Source organism: Ostrea edulis, chromosome 4 (assembly GCF_947568905.1).
Source record: "Ostrea edulis chromosome 4, xbOstEdul1.1, whole genome shotgun sequence".
Lineage (NCBI taxonomy): Eukaryota > Metazoa > Mollusca > Bivalvia > Ostreida > Ostreidae > Ostrea > Ostrea edulis.
The window spans coordinates 44,764,037-44,784,590 of NC_079167.1; the positions used below are offsets into that span (position 1 = coordinate 44,764,037).

General features: G+C 37.4%; 5 protein-coding genes and 2 pseudogenes across 5 annotated transcripts; 6 read left to right on the forward strand and 1 right to left on the reverse strand.

Annotated features, from left to right (window-relative positions):
• The first annotated feature begins 4 nt into the window (after nt 1–4).
• Nucleotides 5–3,529, forward strand: LOC130054156 (histone H2A-beta, sperm-like; annotated as a pseudogene).
• Nucleotides 3,530–7,431: 3,902 nt separating this feature from the next.
• Nucleotides 7,432–7,842, forward strand: LOC130053801 (histone H3). Its single transcript, XM_056161380.1, has one exon. The coding sequence runs from the start codon at nt 7,432–7,434 to the stop codon at nt 7,840–7,842; it is 411 nt and encodes a 136-aa protein (XP_056017355.1).
• A 1,130-nt stretch (nt 7,843–8,972) lies between these two features.
• LOC130054160 (histone H4) lies at nt 8,973–9,703 on the forward strand. Its single transcript, XM_056162763.1, has one exon. It carries the CDS (start codon nt 9,358–9,360, stop codon nt 9,667–9,669), a length of 312 nt encoding a protein of 103 aa, XP_056018738.1. The 5' UTR covers nt 8,973–9,357; the 3' UTR covers nt 9,670–9,703.
• A 363-nt stretch (nt 9,704–10,066) lies between these two features.
• LOC130046393 (histone H2B-like) lies at nt 10,067–12,030 on the reverse strand. Its single transcript, XM_048908102.2, has one exon. The coding sequence runs from the start codon at nt 11,987–11,989 to the stop codon at nt 11,516–11,518; it is 474 nt and encodes a 157-aa protein (XP_048764059.1). The 5' UTR covers nt 11,990–12,030; the 3' UTR covers nt 10,067–11,515.
• A 110-nt stretch (nt 12,031–12,140) lies between these two features.
• On the forward strand, nt 12,141–15,665 carry LOC130054153 (histone H2A-beta, sperm-like; annotated as a pseudogene).
• A 210-nt stretch (nt 15,666–15,875) lies between these two features.
• On the forward strand, nt 15,876–17,458 carry LOC125672040 (histone H1-delta-like). The gene has a single exon (XM_048908101.2). It carries the CDS (start codon nt 16,841–16,843, stop codon nt 17,408–17,410), a length of 570 nt encoding a protein of 189 aa, XP_048764058.2. The 5' UTR covers nt 15,876–16,840; the 3' UTR covers nt 17,411–17,458.
• A 2,110-nt stretch (nt 17,459–19,568) lies between these two features.
• Nucleotides 19,569–19,979, forward strand: LOC130053802 (histone H3). The gene has a single exon (XM_056161381.1). It carries the CDS (start codon nt 19,569–19,571, stop codon nt 19,977–19,979), a length of 411 nt encoding a protein of 136 aa, XP_056017356.1.
• The last annotated feature ends 575 nt before the right edge of the window (nt 19,980–20,554 follow it).

Genomic DNA, 20,554 nt, shown 5'->3' on the forward strand with positions numbered 1-20,554 from the left:
CAAGATGTCAGGACGTGGTAAAGGAGGCAAAGTGAAGGGAAAGGCAAAGAGCCGATCCTCCCGTGCGGGACTTCAGTTTCCCGTGGGTCGTATCCACCGTCTGCTGAGGAAGGGGAACTACGCCGAGAGAGTGGGAGCCGGCGCCCCCGTGTACCTGGCCGCCGTTCTGGAGTACTTGGCCGCCGAAGTCTTGGAATTGGCAGGCAACGCCGCCCGTGACAACAAGAAGACCAGAATCATTCCCCGTCACCTGCAGCTGGCCATCCGCAACGACGAGGAGTTGAACAAACTTCTGTCCGGCGTGACCATCGCCCAGGGTGGTGTCCTGCCCAACATCCAGGCCGTGCTCCTCCCCAAGAAGACCCAGAAACCCGCCAGCAAGTAAAAAGTACAAAGTCTGCTTGCAGGACCTATAACAAACGGCCGTTTTCACGGCCACCAACCTTTTTTGAAAAGACACCTCTATAAGCATCGAAATGTCAAGAATGACAGTCTAATCTTACATTCAATGCTCACTGAGAAATGGGGATGACAATATTTGCAGTAATTCATACATTTCAAGGCGCAAAATAAATGAATGCACGGCATGGGTTGCTATGTATTTGTTTGGGTTGTAATCGATAAGTAAGATTTACAAGAGAGAAGACATAAAAAAGCGCTATATAAATTGTCCTCACTCCTTTGGACTTCATTGAGAAATCATGGAAATACCAAAATGAAATGAGTTTTTATTTGCATTCTTTTTGTTTTTCTCAACCAGCTCTGTAGTTTGTCAATGGAAGAGTAAAACAAGGGTGCCAAAACTTTTGAAATACAGGGCGAGTGATCGTATAATCTTCACGTGGTCATTCTTGCTTTTAATTTACATAGACGAAAAGCCACAAAGGAAATGATTTTGTACCAGTATGAATGTGAGAAATAGAGGTAGACATGGAGCTATCTGACATTAGATAGGGTGATCATGATGTGATGGGGCAATAAAAAAAAAAAATGGAAAGAGAACAAAATCTTTGGAGACGACATAGACGATCGCGATCCTGGTACATGGATTGTAAATATATCCGCAAACAAAATATCACTATCTTGGCCGAATTGTTTTATCTCCGAAATATACTCAATTTATTTATGGATTCACCAATCATGTTACACAATATGAGATATATAATGACAACAAACTAAATACTAACAGTTCATTTACATGTATATGTAAATACAAGTATATATTTGACATGTACCTGTGATATTACACTGCATGTATATGCAATGTAGTATTGCATATCAACATAAATTAAATGTAGTTATAGCACTTTACTTTGGGTGCGCAATTCAAAACATTCATGTAAAAATTCACACAATCTTCTGACATGAACGACATTGACAGGGTTGCATAGTACTTTACAATGGTTTTCCTTTGATATATCATCATCTGAATTGTAGATGTTCAAAGGGTAATATTTCTTTCTTATATCTTTATACATGAAGCAGTCATATAAAAAAGAAAAGAAAAGTGTTTTTAAAAAAATACTGTAGTTTATCGCAAAATGACGACTTTACTTATAAGCATGAGGAATTTATTTTTGGTTCATATAAATACTAAACATTTGTTGAAAATTTTCTGAATACATTCGATCCATGGGTTTTCGAACCCTTTTCCTCCGCAAATGGTATGCTCAAATATATATATCGTATTTATTTTAAACCTTGACGTATGCAGGAAAACGCCCTCCGTATAAACCGACAACTTTTTAATTCTTGAAAAACGATTTTCAATTTCGGTGATTAATTTCACATGAACACGTTCGACTGAGTCTAGAAATTTCACACTGGGTGTGACTGCATCCCGATTACTTTGTCCAACAAGTCAAACGGGTATACATGAAATGGTCTTACTCGACTTCTTTCTTTCGTTAGAAAATCAGATTCCCTCTCATTAAATAACACTCATTCGTAGACGAAAACGAGCCTACATACTATTGCAAAAAGAACTATTGATCCTGGCAAATGATCGAACTTTAAGAACATTAGAAATCATTGTATTGGCACCGTCCAAACGCAACGGACAGATACTACACACACGACTGTAATTAGTACTCTTAAATCCCACCTATTCGCGAAACGCATACATGTGATAGATAATCCATATTGTGCCTGTGGAAAAATCGAAACAACAACACACTTTTTACTTGAATAAATTTATTGATCCATTAAGACCAATAACTGTAAATATCCTTGTACATGGAGACTTTACTAAAAAAAAATTCCTATATTAAAAATAGTTTCATTATATACATGTGCATCATCCAAAAGATATGTAGCTTAATCTCGTCGACTTCCGCTTTTATGCATGTGTAGAGTGGTGGAATTTCTTGTTTGGAAGTTATTGTATATCCATTTCTGATGAACTTAGGTCATAACATCTCTTCCAATAATGATCTATTTACTTGTTGGATTTTTTTCTTTCATTTTTCTTTACTTCCTCGTTGTCATTTTTTGTCATGTGCAACGGGCAAATGCACACTTACCATTCAAAGTTCAAACGGATTAATATAAGTGCCTATACAACTTGATTCCGAATCCTGTGTGCATATAACGTATTGTGTATATACATATATTGATTTATTCAAATGAAATAAAGTTTAAACTAATTTTTTTTTTTTTATCACCCCATACGTACGTTTTATCGCCTGCTTATAGGATAAACCTGATTTTTAAGATTGTTTTAATTTGAAACCTCTTTGTTTTATCGAAACCTTTTAAACAAACAGAGCTATTACTATTTAACAGAAAAGTATAGGCAAATCGTAAGCATGTCCTGAAACCTTTCCCGAGTTTGGATCATGTGTCACCTTCTGAAACTTCAATTGATAATATAGCACCTAAATTTATCATTTCTTTTACATTTTTGATGGTATGTGCGTATTGTGTACAGCTCAATATAAGTGAATTGATCCCTACTCACAAAGTAGCGTAAAAGTGGCTCTATATATCATATATATACAGTGTGCGAAATTAACCATGGACCGATAGGCAATGTCTATAGAAAATCGAGTCGGTCTATAACAATCAAAATAGCTATAGACCAACTTGTCTATAGGAATTCTGAGTAAATAACTGGTTCTCTGTTGCTTATTTAACATATATATGAGAAGCGGGGCCAGTTTATATGTAGTACGCCAATGTTTCTGTTTACCCCTTAGCTGTAATAAAATGTTCCCCAATGTAATTACAAATCATTCGAATCAGATTATTCAATTTGATATTTACTTCAATGCACGCCATTTTCGTGCAAATTCGCAATGTCCTTTTTGATGGTTTTAAAAATACGTGAAAGATGCACGCACTTGAGTCAAACGGAAAGCGGTCAGTACAAGTTCCAGCAAGGCCAAAGTCGCAGAAAATCATGAGAAAACGAAACGTAGTAGAAGTACGTGACTTGGATGAAGAATCAGATAGTGAAACTGAGCTGGAACAAAATGAAAAAGAAAACGAAATTCTAATTGAAAAGCTTGCCGTGCATGCAATTGAAAAAGAATATAATTATACTATGAACAAATTGCCAAACCGAATTTGTGTCAATTATTTATTTTTTAATAACAATGAATAATGCATGTTAAATTTTGGTCTATAGGAATTTGTTGTGGTCTATAGGAAATAAAATGACTATGGACCGAAAGTTTATAGGACTTTAAAGTTAGTTTCGCACACTGTATATATATATTATGTATCTACTGTGGAAAGTATCTAATCACTCTTACGATAACCTCGTAGCATAGCACTTACATAATAATTGGAAGAAAATAAAACAAACAAACCAAAAAAAAAAAAAAAAAAAAAATTGAAAAGAAACCCACAACAACAACAAACATAAAAAAGAAACAAAAGCAAAGTAAACAAACAAACAACCAGTTTAATTACACTTCATTTAAAATCAAAACATCAAGATTGGTCATAATTTGTACATTTCATCTGTGTAATTTTTATTGAATACAGGCATTATTTATAAAAAGTATGTGTAAACAAGGATTAACGTTTTTCTTTTAAATCATAAATCAAAGCAAATATCTTATGTTGTGTTGTATATATTTCTATAGTAAAGTAAATAGACCAGGATTTTCTTTTTTTTTTTAGGCGTGTGCTTGTGTTCTTAATATTGTGTAAGCCCATTCCAAACCGTTCTACGCAATCGTTAATGTCTACCGCTCGCTTTTGATACCCGATGTGTACGACCCCCGGATGTTTTTCAAAAATTCTGACCGACATGATGTTTTCTACAGCAAAAGGAAAACGAGTGTGCCTTCTTTCAAGCTTCGAAAGGAAATCAAGCAACAATGATATTTGTTATCGGCCACTGGAAAAAAATTACCCAATTTTAATGAATGAATGGACTTGCAAATCGCCGGTTGAGGTGTCTATATTTCTGGATTTTGACTGCTGTAGTTTGGCAAAGCCCAATATGTAAGTAAATAGAATGACAGGGGGAAATGTAGACCAGGGGGTTCCGATAACATATCCGGCGGATATTCCATTGTTGAAGCGCAACTCGAATGCAAAGACTAACATCAAAGCACATCTAAACAACACAATACACATACCGATCGACTCGAACAGATTGGATGTTTTCAAGGAGGTCCGCGCTTGATGTAAACAAAACAGATTGTGCGTTCCGATCGACTATTATTTACCGTTCTCGCATCGTTCGAAAACATGGCAGACACCGCAGCTCCCGCGAAAAAGAAGGTTTCCAAGCCCAAAGTGCCCGCAGCGCACCCAAAATACATCGACATGATCAAGGCTGCCCTCGGGTCACTGAAAGAGCGTGGTGGATCTTCTAGACAAGCCATTCTTAAGCACCTGATGGCCAATTATAAAGTGGGCAATGACGTCAACTCCATCAATGCTCACCTCAAAATGGCCCTTAAGAATGGAGTCAAAAAGGGTGCGTTGAAGCAAGCCAAGGGTAAAGGTGCCAGCGGCTCCTTCAAGCTTGGAGATAAGCCCAAGGCTGAGCAGAAGCCTAAAGCCAAGAAAGTAGCCAAACCAAAGGCTGCCAAACCTAAGAAGGCTGCTGCTGCTGCCAAGCCCAAGAAGGCGGCCGTAGAGAAAAAAGTGAAGAAGACGCCAAAGAAACCAGCCGCACCCAAGAAGGCCAAGACTCCCAAGAAGAAGGCGGCAGCCAAGAAGCCCGCAGCCAAGGCCCCCAAGAAGGCCAAGAGCCCCAAGAAGCCCGCCGCCAAAAAATCCAAGACCCCCAAGAAGGCCGCCGCCAAGAAATAAGCAGTCTTTGCAATATTCCTGCACAGAGTGTTTACTCACAAAACAAAAGCCCTTTTTAGGGCTACCAACATTTTTAGAAAAGATGCCGTTCTTACACGTGTGAGAGAAATGCGTTTCTACGTCATTTAAGTGAATACTGATTCAAGCTGTTTTAACGTTTTCATACTTTGATTTACTTGTCCTGCATGTCATTCAGTTAAAAGAGGGGGGGGGGGGGGGAGGGAGGAAACTAACCCACGCTTTTACAAACAACATGACATTTTTTTATCTGATTTATTACCTCTCCCTTCCTAAAGCTGTAGGGTAAGAAATAAGATGGAGACCGGTGAATTATGACAACATATAGTACAGTACCTGCATCATTTAGTCCTCATTCGTTTGAGTAAAGCTAGCTGAATTGAAACATTTCTTATACATCCAATGGCTTGATTGTTTTCATTCGGTTTATTGTCCGATAAGAAAACAAAAATTAAAAGTATCATCCGTGGACTTTTATTTCAGTACTTGATTTGTATACAGTCCAGGTTTGGCAGGACTACACATAATTCACTCTCATAATGCAATGTTTCATGTGTGTAACAATGTTTTCAGACTTTAGTCAACGAGAAATGTCTGATCGGTGTCTAAAAGTGAAAGAATGGGGTTCTTTCTTTGTTAGGAACAGAGTGACGATAAGAGTAAGTTGTAATTCTCGCACGTCTAATTTAGCCTTCAAAATGAAATAAGGATTTACACATTTTAAACAGTTCTCCGTTGTCCAGAGACTCGCTCACTTCATGTGTACATGAACTTCATAGCCTCAATGTTGTTCAAGATTTATATATAGGAGTGATTTTTGTTTGGATGTAACAGTAGTCTAGGATTCTGGAATGATTTGGGGTCTTGAAATTCACAAAGCTGTCCGAAAAAGTCATTAGTCACAACTAACTAGTACTGTCTAATAACATCAAATCATATACCAATGATGTTAGTCACAACTATTATTAAGTGAAAAGAAACAAAAATTTAACGACTTTTTTTTATTGGGTGTTTCTTGAATTCCAAGAATTATGATTATTCTAGTAAGAATGCAATGTCATATATCATCTCTATCCAAATATATTTGAGGTCTGCTTTTGTCAAATAACTATTTTGCAACCTCTTTGTTAAATGTTCAGGTTACAAATTTGATAATCATTGGTTTAAACTATATTTATATGTATCGGTGCAAAATATACAAACAGGTGAGAAAGGAAGACTTTAAAACAAAATTCTATGTACGAATGAATGTATGTATGTACATACGTACGCATACATGTACTAAGAACTTTGGGAATCTGGGATATTTCAATTGCATATGATAAATATACAAAATTTAGTATTAATATGGAATTATGTATATTTATGTGCTATTGAAATATCCCAGATTCCCAAAGTTCTTAGTACATGTACATATTTTAAAATACTTATGGTAGAAGACTGCCAGTCTGATCGACTGGGCACAAGCACTGTCCCTTGGTACCTAGCTCTGCATTCAGGACAGCATTTTATACTGTTTCACTTTTACTTCCCACATTGCATCCTTGTTGTGCTGTGCATTTTCATTCTATGTTGTTATGAGCCAATATTTCAGATCAATGTTAATATAGAAATCCTTTACATATCTACATGTACGTGTGTATACAATCATGTATGTGTATATATGTGTTTATGTATACATGTATATGTACGGTGTGTGTATCTATAAGTATATGGTATCATGTGTTTACAATGAATATGATAAAATTGTGTATGCTCACTGAGGGTCCTTAACTGGTGAATAAATAAATAAATGTATCTCCTTTTAAATGTTTTTAACATTTACTTGTCTGTCCATACTTTTGTATCCACAAATAATGTTTACAATTGTACCCTGAAATCCCTTGTAACACCCCATCCCCTTCATTGTTTTTTTGGTTTTAATTTTTACAAGTTTATGAATTCTGAGCAAAATGTGGATTGAAATGTCCCAAGTCAAGACCAATCAACGCTGCATACCAGCGGCTAATCGCAGAGTGTCTTTCTGAACCGCTTAACCAATGACAAGTGTCGTAAGATATGAGAGCGCCGATTTCGATTTGCTTATAAACTCTAGTGTTTCCGATCGGGCACTTTATTCTATCCGAATAATTGGAGAAGATGGCACGTACAAAGCAGACCGCAAGAAAATCTACTGGAGGCAAAGCCCCACGAAAACAGTTGGCTACTAAGGCCGCCCGTAAGAGCGCCCCAGCCACCGGTGGCGTCAAGAAGCCCCACAGATACAGGCCAGGAACTGTCGCTCTTCGTGAGATCAGACGGTACCAGAAAAGCACTGAGCTTCTCATCAGGAAACTCCCATTCCAGCGTCTGGTCCGTGAAATTGCACAGGACTTCAAGACCGATCTGCGTTTCCAGAGCTCTGCCGTTATGGCCCTTCAGGAAGCTAGCGAGGCCTACCTTGTAGGACTTTTTGAGGATACCAACTTGTGCGCTATCCACGCCAAGAGGGTGACCATCATGCCCAAGGATATCCAGCTTGCCAGACGTATCCGTGGCGAGCGAGCTTAATTTCACTCGTGTGACACTCAAACAAACGGCCGTTTTCACGGCCACCTAATTCTTTCGAAAAGATGCCTTCATATTGCTCTTGATCAAGAAACTTGTCGTGAATAAAGTATGACTGAATGACATGCATAACCCTACATCCACAAACTACTTGACCCAAGTCTGGTAAATTTCTGTAAAATAAGAAAAGTTTTAACGCAACTTCAGTAATGAAACTAAATGCTGCGAATGTGAACACGTACAGCTATACTGTCAAAACAGTAGTATACATTGCAGAGCATCAATTGTACACATGACAACAAATGCACATTGAAAATCCTTGTCAGCAGGAAAGTACACAACAAACTAGACAAACCTAGAGAATAGCTGTATAGAACGTACTAAGAACGCATACATAGAGAAATCGGTAGTCTGTAGTACACACTAAAACAACCTACCTAATTCTAGAAGGGTCAGATACTACGGTATTTCATTCAACCAACTCTGGGCTTTTGAGGGCATGTAAAGCATGCATTAATAAGAGAAATTAAGGGGTTCAAATAATAGCTAGCATCAATAGCGCACGGAGAAATTCTATAACAACAACAACAAAATATATAAATAAAAACCCAGATGTAGAAATATGTAGACGTTAGGGGGGTCATGATTATTTTGAGAGGTCAATGAAATCTTCACTTCGTATTACATTCTTGCGTATATAATGACAGAACATCGTATATTTCATTATGTTAATTCAAATCTTGTCTGAAATCAGTATTACACGTGTAACACCGTGTTAAATGTGTGCAGTGCAGAAATGTGAACTCTGACAGTAATAATATATCGCCATGATTGTTATTTATTTATATTGTTGTAATTAATTACTAGTTAATCTGTACACCCCCACCCCCTTGAGGGCCCTTAATTGATGAATTAACATATGTCATAACATTTTATATCAGGAGACCATACATACAATCTAACAAAGGGCTTGAATTTCTTTTTCAACTTGCACAGATATATTTCTTATTTTCAACATGTTGAGTAGAAATTTGCTTAGCTTGATTAATAATGGATTATCTTTATTATTTACCTTTTCTCTCCCTTTTTTGTTGTTGTTTTTTGGATATAGTATAGTAGACTTTCACAGTTGTGAGCCATGTTTTCATATTAATTACCCTAATAAAAAAAATGCTATTATTGTGTGTTAATTAAAAGGAAAACAAAACGATGATTTAAAAAAAACAGAACAGAAACTAAGCTAGGAAATCTCAAATGTGTGCGCAGATTAAATATTATATTCCTATCAAAATAAATAAATACTTGTATACTGTGCAAAAGAAATGTAAACAAACACAGGTAGGCGCGTTTAGCGAGAACCAATCACGATGTAGTTAACAGCGCTTCTTCGGACACGACAATCGACTAGCCGAAGTTTCAAGGTATAATGCGCTCTAACGGGTCGTCAATTAGGGCTATATAAACCAGCAATTTCTCAATTTGTCAGGTCATTCAGCACTTGTCTATTGATCAGCAATCATGTCAGGAAGAGGCAAAGGAGGAAAAGGTCTTGGAAAGGGGGGCGCCAAGCGTCACAGGAAAGTCCTTAGAGATAACATCCAGGGTATTACCAAGCCCGCCATCCGTCGTCTTGCACGTAGAGGTGGAGTCAAACGTATCTCTGGACTCATTTACGAGGAGACCCGTGGTGTATTGAAAGTTTTCCTTGAGAACGTGATTCGTGATGCTGTCACCTACACCGAGCACGCCAAGAGAAAGACAGTCACAGCCATGGATGTTGTCTACGCCCTCAAGAGACAGGGACGCACTCTTTACGGATTCGGTGGTTAGATACTCTTATCACCGTTTGTGCATCCCAGCGCAAAAACAAAACGGCCGTTATAACGGCCACCAAATTCTTTGAAAAGACGCCTCTATGAAACGTTATCAAGAGAAACGGTTACCCTGTATTGTACTTTTAGTTAACAAATTGGCATACAACTTGTTACGAAAAGGTATGCAGTTTGTGGTTAACATGTTTCATTTGCAGTTAAGAGATTTCAATTTGATACTTGGATTTCTTTTCATATCAAGTAAATAGTCGGACTACACCACAACTTTGTAGGTTTATGTTCACAAACAACCAATTGATACCCAAGATCATTATTGAGCAGAAAGGCTGACCATGCAAATCCTATACTCCCAATAAATTTACATTGTGAGCATTGTAATATATATCTCGCACACATTTATCTAGATGGATTGTTTATTTATCACACAATAACATAAATGATTTGGACACTTTACACATATGAAGGAGACAAAACGAAGACTTAAAAAAGCAGCTGATAATTGTGATAACCCCCGTATTACAAAATATCCCACGTGACTGTATACAAAGTACTAATTAGTACTATAGATATTTTAAAATGCATACCATGTAGGCACATGTTAAATTAAATTGATTATATTGTTATTGCTTCTTGTCGTCACAAATGTCCTACAAACATGTTTTTCTTTTTTCTTCTTCTTTTATACAAACTCGTTTATTGCTAGGAATGCTGAAATAGCAAACTCAAGACTTTCTATTTGGCAGATTCCTCTGTGGAAGGCAAAGTAAATGTAATATATGTTTTCATCTTAATTAACATCATTACATGGGTATCTAGTTTACCATTTGGTGACAGTTGACTTTCGTAACATATGCATTTACTAATTCTGTACATTGTAACTGGAAAGTACTTGCAAACCGTGAGATATTGATGCGTGGCACACCTACACAATATAAACCAATACACAATATGCAGTCGCATGAAAGATGTTGTACAAACTTTTTTTTTCCAAGATTGGATTCATAAAGAGACTTATCATTATCAATTCACCTATTAAGGGCCTGTTGGGGGGGACATGTGCATTTTTAAAATATAATCTTACACATGCGATTCAACATTTCATATAATAATATTGTGTGTATCTGTTTATTCTACATGTTTCTGTTTTCTATCCTTTAAATAGCATTGTGTGTTGCCTCTTGTTGATGTATCAGGCATATTATATATTGCACTAGGGAAAACACACATGCATCAACTGAGTACTGATCAATGCCTACATGCGAAACTTAAAATGCCTCCAATGAGTGTATTACTCTTTACTGTGTATTGTCTTTACTTGTATCAACAATTATATACTTTTAATTACATGTTTATGCTCATTTATTAGCTGTCATTTGGGTGTTGGGTGCTGCAAAACTGATTTACTATTTCAATGACAGAAAATAATAAGACTTAGAAACTTTTTTGTTAATATCAATATTTCTCTATAATGCTATATATTCAACAGAGCCAAAATGTTTATTTTGATAACATCTTCCATCTTAGTTTCAATTTTATCAATGACTGGTTAAAGTTACAAACAAAGCTATCATAATAAGTGATGAAATGTATGCAGTTGAAAATGAACACAATGAGATATACATTTGTTTGTTTGATTGTGTATTCTGAATGGCTCGTCTTGAATTCTATTTCAATATAGTACAGTGTGTAACACACATAGTACACTTGTGTATGCATATTTTGTAGATATGCAATGTCAACCAATAAACGTTTCTCAATGCATTGTTATAAAAGGCATCTTTTCGAAAAATTTGTGTGGCCCTGAAAAGGGCCGTTTGAGTTTGAGGTTCAAGTCCTTGCTCAGTTTACTTGCTGCTGGTGTACTTGGTGACAGCCTTGGTACCCTCAGAGACGGCGTGCTTGGCCAATTCACCGGGCAAGAGAAGTCGGACAGCGGTCTGGATTTCTCTGCTGGTGATGGTTGAGCGTTTGTTGTAGTGGGCCAGGCGGGAAGCTTCAGCGGCGATTCTCTCGAAAATGTCATTGACAAACGAGTTCATGATGCTCATAGCTTTGCTGGAAACGCCAGTGTCTGGGTGGACCTGCTTCAGGACTTTGTAAATGTAGATGGCATAGGATTCCCTCCTCTTCCTGCGCTTCTTCTTGTCCCCAGTTCTCTGGGCCTTCGCCTTAGTGGCGGCTTTCTTAGCTCCTTTCGATCCGGCTTTAGGTGGCATGTTTACTAGTAAACTATGTGTGGAACAAATGGCCGCGCTGCTATTTATATTACACGGTCGGATAACGGCGGATAAGCGTATTACGGACCTCCTTGTAAACATTAATTCGTTCGGTGTTGCGCCAAGGTACGAGAAACATGATGGCCACGATTGGCTGGCAGTTGAATCCGACTGCGTGTTTAAAAGGGTTGATGTATTGCGTGCGAGGGTTATTCGTTGCTTTGATTTCGTCAGCGCACCGTATTGAATCAAGATGTCAGGACGTGGTAAAGGAGGCAAAGTGAAGGGAAAGGCAAAGAGCCGATCCTCCCGTGCGGGACTTCAGTTTCCCGTGGGTCGTATCCACCGTCTGCTGAGGAAGGGGAACTACGCCGAGAGAGTGGGAGCCGGCGCCCCCGTGTACCTGGCCGCCGTTCTGGAGTACTTGGCCGCCGAAGTCTTGGAATTGGCAGGCAACGCCGCCCGTGACAACAAGAAGACCAGAATCATTCCCCGTCACCTGCAGCTGGCCATCCGCAACGACGAGGAGTTGAACAAACTTCTGTCCGGCGTGACCATCGCCCAGGGTGGTGTCCTGCCCAACATCCAGGCCGTGCTCCTCCCCAAGAAGACCCAGAAACCCGCCAGCAAGTAAAAAGTACAAAGTCTGCTTGCAGGACCTATAACAAACGGCCGTTTTCACGGCCACCAACCTTTTTTGAAAAGACACCTCTATAAGCATCGAAATGTCAAGAATGACAGTCTAATCTTACATTCAATGCTCACTGAGAAATGGGGATGACAATATTTGCAGTAATTCATACATTTCAAGGCGCAAAATAAATGAATGCACGGCATGGGTTGCTATGTATTTGTTTGGGTTGTAATCGATAAGTAAGATTTACAAGAGAGAAGACATAAAAAAGCGCTATATAAATTGTCCTCACTCCTTTGGACTTCATTGAGAAATCATGGAAATACCAAAATGAAATGAGTTTTTATTTGCATTCTTTTTGTTTTTCTCAACCAGCTCTGTAGTTTGTCAATGGAAGAGTAAAACAAGGGTGCCAAAACTTTTGAAATACAGGGCGAGTGATCGTATAATCTTCACGTGGTCATTCTTGCTTTTAATTTACATAGACGAAAAGCCACAAAGGAAATGATTTTGTACCAGTATGAATGTGAGAAATAGAGGTAGACATGGAGCTATCTGACATTAGATAGGGTGATCATGATGTGATGGGGCAATAAAAAAAAAAAATGGAAAGAGAACAAAATCTTTGGAGACGACATAGACGATCGCGATCCTGGTACATGGATTGTAAATATATCCGCAAACAAAATATCACTATCTTGGCCGAATTGTTTTATCTCCGAAATATACTCAATTTATTTATGGATTCACCAATCATGTTACACAATATGAGATATATAATGACAACAAACTAAATACTAACAGTTCATTTACATGTATATGTAAATACAAGTATATATTTGACATGTACCTGTGATATTACACTGCATGTATATGCAATGTAGTATTGCATATCAACATAAATTAAATGTAGTTATAGCACTTTACTTTGGGTGCGCAATTCAAAACATTCATGTAAAAATTCACACAATCTTCTGACATGAACGACATTGACAGGGTTGCATAGTACTTTACAATGGTTTTCCTTTGATATATCATCATCTGAATTGTAGATGTTCAAAGGGTAATATTTCTTTCTTATATCTTTATACATGAAGCAGTCATATAAAAAAGAAAAGAAAAGTGTTTTTAAAAAAATACTGTAGTTTATCGCAAAATGACGACTTTACTTATAAGCATGAGGAATTTATTTTTGGTTCATATAAATACTAAACATTTGTTGAAAATTTTCTGAATACATTCGATCCATGGGTTTTCGAACCCTTTTCCTCCGCAAATGGTATGCTCAAATATATATATCGTATTTATTTTAAACCTTGACGTATGCAGGAAAACGCCCTCCGTATAAACCGACAACTTTTTAATTCTTGAAAAACGATTTTCAATTTCGGTGATTAATTTCACATGAACACGTTCGACTGAGTCTAGAAATTTCACACTGGGTGTGACTGCATCCCGATTACTTTGTCCAACAAGTCAAACGGGTATACATGAAATGGTCTTACTCGACTTCTTTCTTTCGTTAGAAAATCAGATTCCCTCTCATTAAATAACACTCATTCGTAGACGAAAACGAGCCTACATACTATTGCAAAAAGAACTATTGATCCTGGCAAATGATCGAACTTTAAGAACATTAGAAATCATTGTATTGGCACCGTCCAAACGCAACGGACAGATACTACACACACGACTGTAATTAGTACTCTTAAATCCCACCTATTCGCGAAACGCATACATGTGATAGATAATCCATATTGTGCCTGTGGAAAAATCGAAACAACAACACACTTTTTACTTGAATAAATTTATTGATCCATTAAGACCAATAACTGTAAATATCCTTGTACATGGAGACTTTACTAAAAAAAAATTCCTATATTAAAAATAGTTTCATTATATACATGTGCATCATCCAAAAGATATGTAGCTTAATCTCGTCGACTTCCGCTTTTATGCATGTGTAGAGTGGTGGAATTTCTTGTTTGGAAGTTATTGTATATCCATTTCTGATGAACTTAGGTCATAACATCTCTTCCAATAATGATCTATTTACTTGTTGGATTTTTTTCTTTCATTTTTCTTTACTTCCTCGTTGTCATTTTTTGTCATGTGCAACGGGCAAATGCACACTTACCATTCAAAGTTCAAACGGATTAATATAAGTGCCTATACAACTTGATTCCGAATCCTGTGTGCATATAACGTATTGTGTATATACATATATTGATTTATTCAAATGAAATAAAGTTTAAACTAATTTTTTTTTTTTTATCACCCCATACGTACGTTTTATCGCCTGCTTATAGGATAAACCTGATTTTTAAGATTGTTTTAATTTGAAACCTCTTTGTTTTATCGAAACCTTTTAAACAAACAGAGCTATTACTATTTAACAGAAAAGTATAGGCAAATCGTAAGCATGTCCTGAAACCTTTCCCGAGTTTGGATCATGTGTCACCTTCTGAAACTTCAATTGATAATATAGCACCTAAATTTATCATTTCTTTTACATTTTTGATGGTATGTGCGTATTGTGTACAGCTCAATATAAGTGAATTGATCCCTACTCACAAAGTAGCGTAAAAGTGGCTCTATATATCATATATATACAGTGTGCGAAATTAACCATGGACCGATAGGCAATGTCTATAGAAAATCGAGTCGGTCTATAACAATCAAAATAGCTATAGACCAACTTGTCTATAGGAATTCTGAGTAAATAACTGGTTCTCTGTTGCTTATTTAACATATATATGAGAAGCGGGGCCAGTTTATATGTAGTACGCCAATGTTTCTGTTTACCCCTTAGCTGTAATAAAATGTTCCCCAATGTAATTACAAATCATTCGAATCAGATTATTCAATTTGATATTTACTTCAATGCACGCCATTTTCGTGCAAATTCGCAATGTCCTTTTTGATGGTTTTAAAAATACGTGAAAGATGCACGCACTTGAGTCAAACGGAAAGCGGTCAGTACAAGTTCCAGCAAGGCCAAAGTCGCAGAAAATCATGAGAAAACGAAACGTAGTAGAAGTACGTGACTTGGATGAAGAATCAGATAGTGAAACTGAGCTGGAACAAAATGAAAAAGAAAACGAAATTCTAATTGAAAAGCTTGCCGTGCATGCAATTGAAAAAGAATATAATTATACTATGAACAAATTGCCAAACCGAATTTGTGTCAATTATTTATTTTTTAATAACAATGAATAATGCATGTTAAATTTTGGTCTATAGGAATTTGTTGTGGTCTATAGGAAATAAAATGACTATGGACCGAAAGTTTATAGGACTTTAAAGTTAGTTTCGCACACTGTATATATATATTATGTATCTACTGTGGAAAGTATCTAATCACTCTTACGATAACCTCGTAGCATAGCACTTACATAATAATTGGAAGAAAATAAAACAAACAAACCAAAAAAAAAAAAAAAAAAAAAATTGAAAAGAAACCCACAACAACAACAAACATAAAAAAGAAACAAAAGCAAAGTAAACAAACAAACAACCAGTTTAATTACACTTCATTTAAAATCAAAACATCAAGATTGGTCATAATTTGTACATTTCATCTGTGTAATTTTTATTGAATACAGGCATTATTTATAAAAAGTATGTGTAAACAAGGATTAACGTTTTTCTTTTAAATCATAAATCAAAGCAAATATCTTATGTTGTGTTGTATATATTTCTATAGTAAAGTAAATAGACCAGGATTTTCTTTTTTTTTTTAGGCGTGTGCTTGTGTTCTTAATATTGTGTAAGCCCATTCCAAACCGTTCTACGCAATCGTTAATGTCTACCGCTCGCTTTTGATACCCGATGTGTACGACCCCCGGATGTTTTTCAAAAATTCTGACCGACATGATGTTTTCTACAGCAAAAGGAAAACGAGTGTGCCTTCTTTCAAGCTTCGAAAGGAAATCAAGCAACAATGATATTTGTTATCGGCCACTGGAAAAAAATTACCCAATTTTAATGAATGAATGGACTTGCAAATCGCCGGTTGAGGTGTCTATATTTCTGGATTTTGACTGCTGTAGTTTGGCAAAGCCCAATATGTAAGTAAATAGAATGACAGGGGGAAATGTAGACCAGGGGGTTCCGATAACATATCCGGCGGATATTCCATTGTTGAAGCGCAACTCGAATGCAAAGACTAACATCAAAGCACATCTAAACAACACAATACACATACCGATCGACTCGAACAGATTGGATGTTTTCAAGGAGGTCCGCGCTTGATGTAAACAAAACAGATTGTGCGTTCCGATCGACTATTATTTACCGTTCTCGCATCGTTCGAAAACATGGCAGACACCGCAGCTCCCGCGAAAAAGAAGGTTTCCAAGCCCAAAGTGCCCGCAGCGCACCCAAAATACATCGACATGATCAAGGCTGCCCTCGGGTCACTGAAAGAGCGTGGTGGATCTTCTAGACAAGCCATTCTTAAGCACCTGATGGCCAATTATAAAGTGGGCAATGACGTCAACTCCATCAATGCTCACCTCAAAATGGCCCTTAAGAATGGAGTCAAAAAGGGTGCGTTGAAGCAAGCCAAGGGTAAAGGTGCCAGCGGCTCCTTCAAGCTTGGAGATAAGCCCAAGGCTGAGCAGAAGCCTAAAGCCAAGAAAGTAGCCAAACCAAAGGCTGCCAAACCTAAGAAGGCTGCTGCTGCTGCCAAGCCCAAGAAGGCGGCCGTAGAGAAAAAAGTGAAGAAGACGCCAAAGAAACCAGCCGCACCCAAGAAGGCCAAGACTCCCAAGAAGAAGGCGGCAGCCAAGAAGCCCGCAGCCAAGGCCCCCAAGAAGGCCAAGAGCCCCAAGAAGCCCGCCGCCAAAAAATCCAAGACCCCCAAGAAGGCCGCCGCCAAGAAATAAGCAGTCTTTGCAATATTCCTGCACAGAGTGTTTACTCACAAAACAAAAGCCCTTTTTAGGGCTACCAACATTTTTAGAAAAGATGCCGTTCTTACACGTGTGAGAGAAATGCGTTTCTACGTCATTTAAGTGAATACTGATTCAAGCTGTTTTAACGTTTTCATACTTTGATTTACTTGTCCTGCATGTCATTCAGTTAAAAGAGGGGGGGGGGGGGGGGAGGGAGGAAACTAACCCACGCTTTTACAAACAACATGACATTTTTTTATCTGATTTATTACCTCTCCCTTCCTAAAGCTGTAGGGTAAGAAATAAGATGGAGACCGGTGAATTATGACAACATATAGTACAGTACCTGCATCATTTAGTCCTCATTCGTTTGAGTAAAGCTAGCTGAATTGAAACATTTCTTATACATCCAATGGCTTGATTGTTTTCATTCGGTTTATTGTCCGATAAGAAAACAAAAATTAAAAGTATCATCCGTGGACTTTTATTTCAGTACTTGATTTGTATACAGTCCAGGTTTGGCAGGACTACACATAATTCACTCTCATAATGCAATGTTTCATGTGTGTAACAATGTTTTCAGACTTTAGTCAACGAGAAATGTCTGATCGGTGTCTAAAAGTGAAAGAATGGGGTTCTTTCTTTGTTAGGAACAGAGTGACGATAAGAGTAAGTTGTAATTCTCGCACGTCTAATTTAGCCTTCAAAATGAAATAAGGATTTACACATTTTAAACAGTTCTCCGTTGTCCAGAGACTCGCTCACTTCATGTGTACATGAACTTCATAGCCTCAATGTTGTTCAAGATTTATATATAGGAGTGATTTTTGTTTGGATGTAACAGTAGTCTAGGATTCTGGAATGATTTGGGGTCTTGAAATTCACAAAGCTGTCCGAAAAAGTCATTAGTCACAACTAACTAGTACTGTCTAATAACATCAAATCATATACCAATGATGTTAGTCACAACTATTATTAAGTGAAAAGAAACAAAAATTGAACGACTTTTTTTTATTGGGTGTTTCTTGAATTCCAAGAATTATGATTATTCTAGTAAGAATGCAATGTCATATATCATCTCTATCCAAATATATTTGAGGTCTGCTTTTGTCAAATAACTATTTTGCAACCTCTTTGTTAAATGTTCAGGTTACAAATTTGATAATCATTGGTTTAAACTATATTTATATGTATCGGTGCAAAATATACAAACAGGTGAGAAAGGAAGACTTTAAAACAAAATTCTATGTACGAATGAATGTATGTATGTACATACGTACGCATACATGTACTAAGAACTTTGGGAATCTGGGATATTTCAATTGCATATGATAAATATACAAAATTTAGTATTAATATGGAATTATGTATATTTATGTGCTATTGAAATATCCCAGATTCCCAAAGTTCTTAGTACATGTACATATTTTAAAATACTTATGGTAGAAGACTGCCAGTCTGATCGACTGGGCACAAGCACTGTCCCTTGGTACCTAGCTCTGCATTCAGGACAGCATTTTATACTGTTTCACTTTTACTTCCCACATTGCATCCTTGTTGTGCTGTGCATTTTCATTCTATGTTGTTATGAGCCAATATTTCAGATCAATGTTAATATAGAAATCCTTTACATATCTACATGTACGTGTGTATACAATCATGTATGTGTATATATGTGTTTATGTATACATGTATATGTACGGTGTGTGTATCTATAAGTATATGGTATCATGTGTTTACAATGAATATGATAAAATTGTGTATGCTCACTGAGGGTCCTTAACTGGTGAATAAATAAATAAATGTATCTCCTTTTAAATGTTTTTAACATTTACTTGTCTGTCCATACTTTTGTATCCACAAATAATGTTTACAATTGTACCCTGAAATCCCTTGTAACACCCCATCCCCTTCATTGTTTTTTTGGTTTTAATTTTTACAAGTTTATGAATTCTGAGCAAAATGTGGATTGAAATGTCCCAAGTCAAGACCAATCAACGCTGCATACCAGCGGCTAATCGCAGAGTGTCTTTCTGAACCGCTTAACCAATGACAAGTGTCGTAAGATATGAGAGCGCCGATTTCGATTTGCTTATAAACTCTAGTGTTTCCGATCGGGCACTTTATTCTATCCGAATAATTGGAGAAGATGGCACGTACAAAGCAGACCGCAAGAAAATCTACTGGAGGCAAAGCCCCACGAAAACAGTTGGCTACTAAGGCCGCCCGTAAGAGCGCCCCAGCCACCGGTGGCGTCAAGAAGCCCCACAGATACAGGCCAGGAACTGTCGCTCTTCGTGAGATCAGACGGTACCAGAAAAGCACTGAGCTTCTCATCAGGAAACTCCCATTCCAGCGTCTGGTCCGTGAAATTGCACAGGACTTCAAGACCGATCTGCGTTTCCAGAGCTCTGCCGTTATGGCCCTTCAGGAAGCTAGCGAGGCCTACCTTGTAGGACTTTTTGAGGATACCAACTTGTGCGCTATCCACGCCAAGAGGGTGACCATCATGCCCAAGGATATCCAGCTTGCCAGACGTATCCGTGGCGAGCGAGCTTAATTTCACTCGTGTGACACTCAAACAAACGGCCGTTTTCACGGCCACCTAATTCTTTCGAAAAGATGCCTTCATATTGCTCTTGATCAAGAAACTTGTCGTGAATAAAGTATGACTGAATGACATGCATAACCCTACATCCACAAACTACTTGACCCAAGTCTGGTAAATTTCTGTAAAATAAGAAAAGTTTTAACGCAACTTCAGTAATGAAACTAAATGCTGCGAATGTGAACACGTACAGCTATACTGTCAAAACAGTAGTATACATTGCAGAGCATCAATTGTACACATGACAACAAATGCACATTGAAAATCCTTGTCAGCAGGAAAGTACACAACAAACTAGACAAACCTAGAGAATAGCTGTATAGAACGTACTAAGAACGCATACATAGAGAAATCGGTAGTCTGTAGTACACACTAAAACAACCTACCTAATTCTAGAAGGGTCAGATACTACGGTATTTCATTCAACCAACTCTGGGCTTTTGAGGGCATGTAAAGCATGCATTAATAAGAGAAATTAAGGGGTTCAAATAATAGCTAGCATCAATAGCGCACGGAGAAATTCTATA

What these genes read in the sequence shown, in the direction of transcription:
- LOC130053801 (XM_056161380.1), top strand. Translation starts at nt 7,432, where the DNA reads ATGGCACGTACAAAGCAGACCGCAAGAAAATCTACTGGAGGCAAAGCC.
- LOC130054160 (XM_056162763.1), top strand. Translation starts at nt 9,358, where the DNA reads ATGTCAGGAAGAGGCAAAGGAGGAAAAGGTCTTGGAAAGGGGGGCGCC.
- LOC130046393 (XM_048908102.2), bottom strand. Translation starts at nt 11,989, where the DNA reads ATGTTTACAAGGAGGTCCGTAATACGCTTATCCGCCGTTATCCGACCG.
- LOC125672040 (XM_048908101.2), top strand. Translation starts at nt 16,841, where the DNA reads ATGGCAGACACCGCAGCTCCCGCGAAAAAGAAGGTTTCCAAGCCCAAA.
- LOC130053802 (XM_056161381.1), top strand. Translation starts at nt 19,569, where the DNA reads ATGGCACGTACAAAGCAGACCGCAAGAAAATCTACTGGAGGCAAAGCC.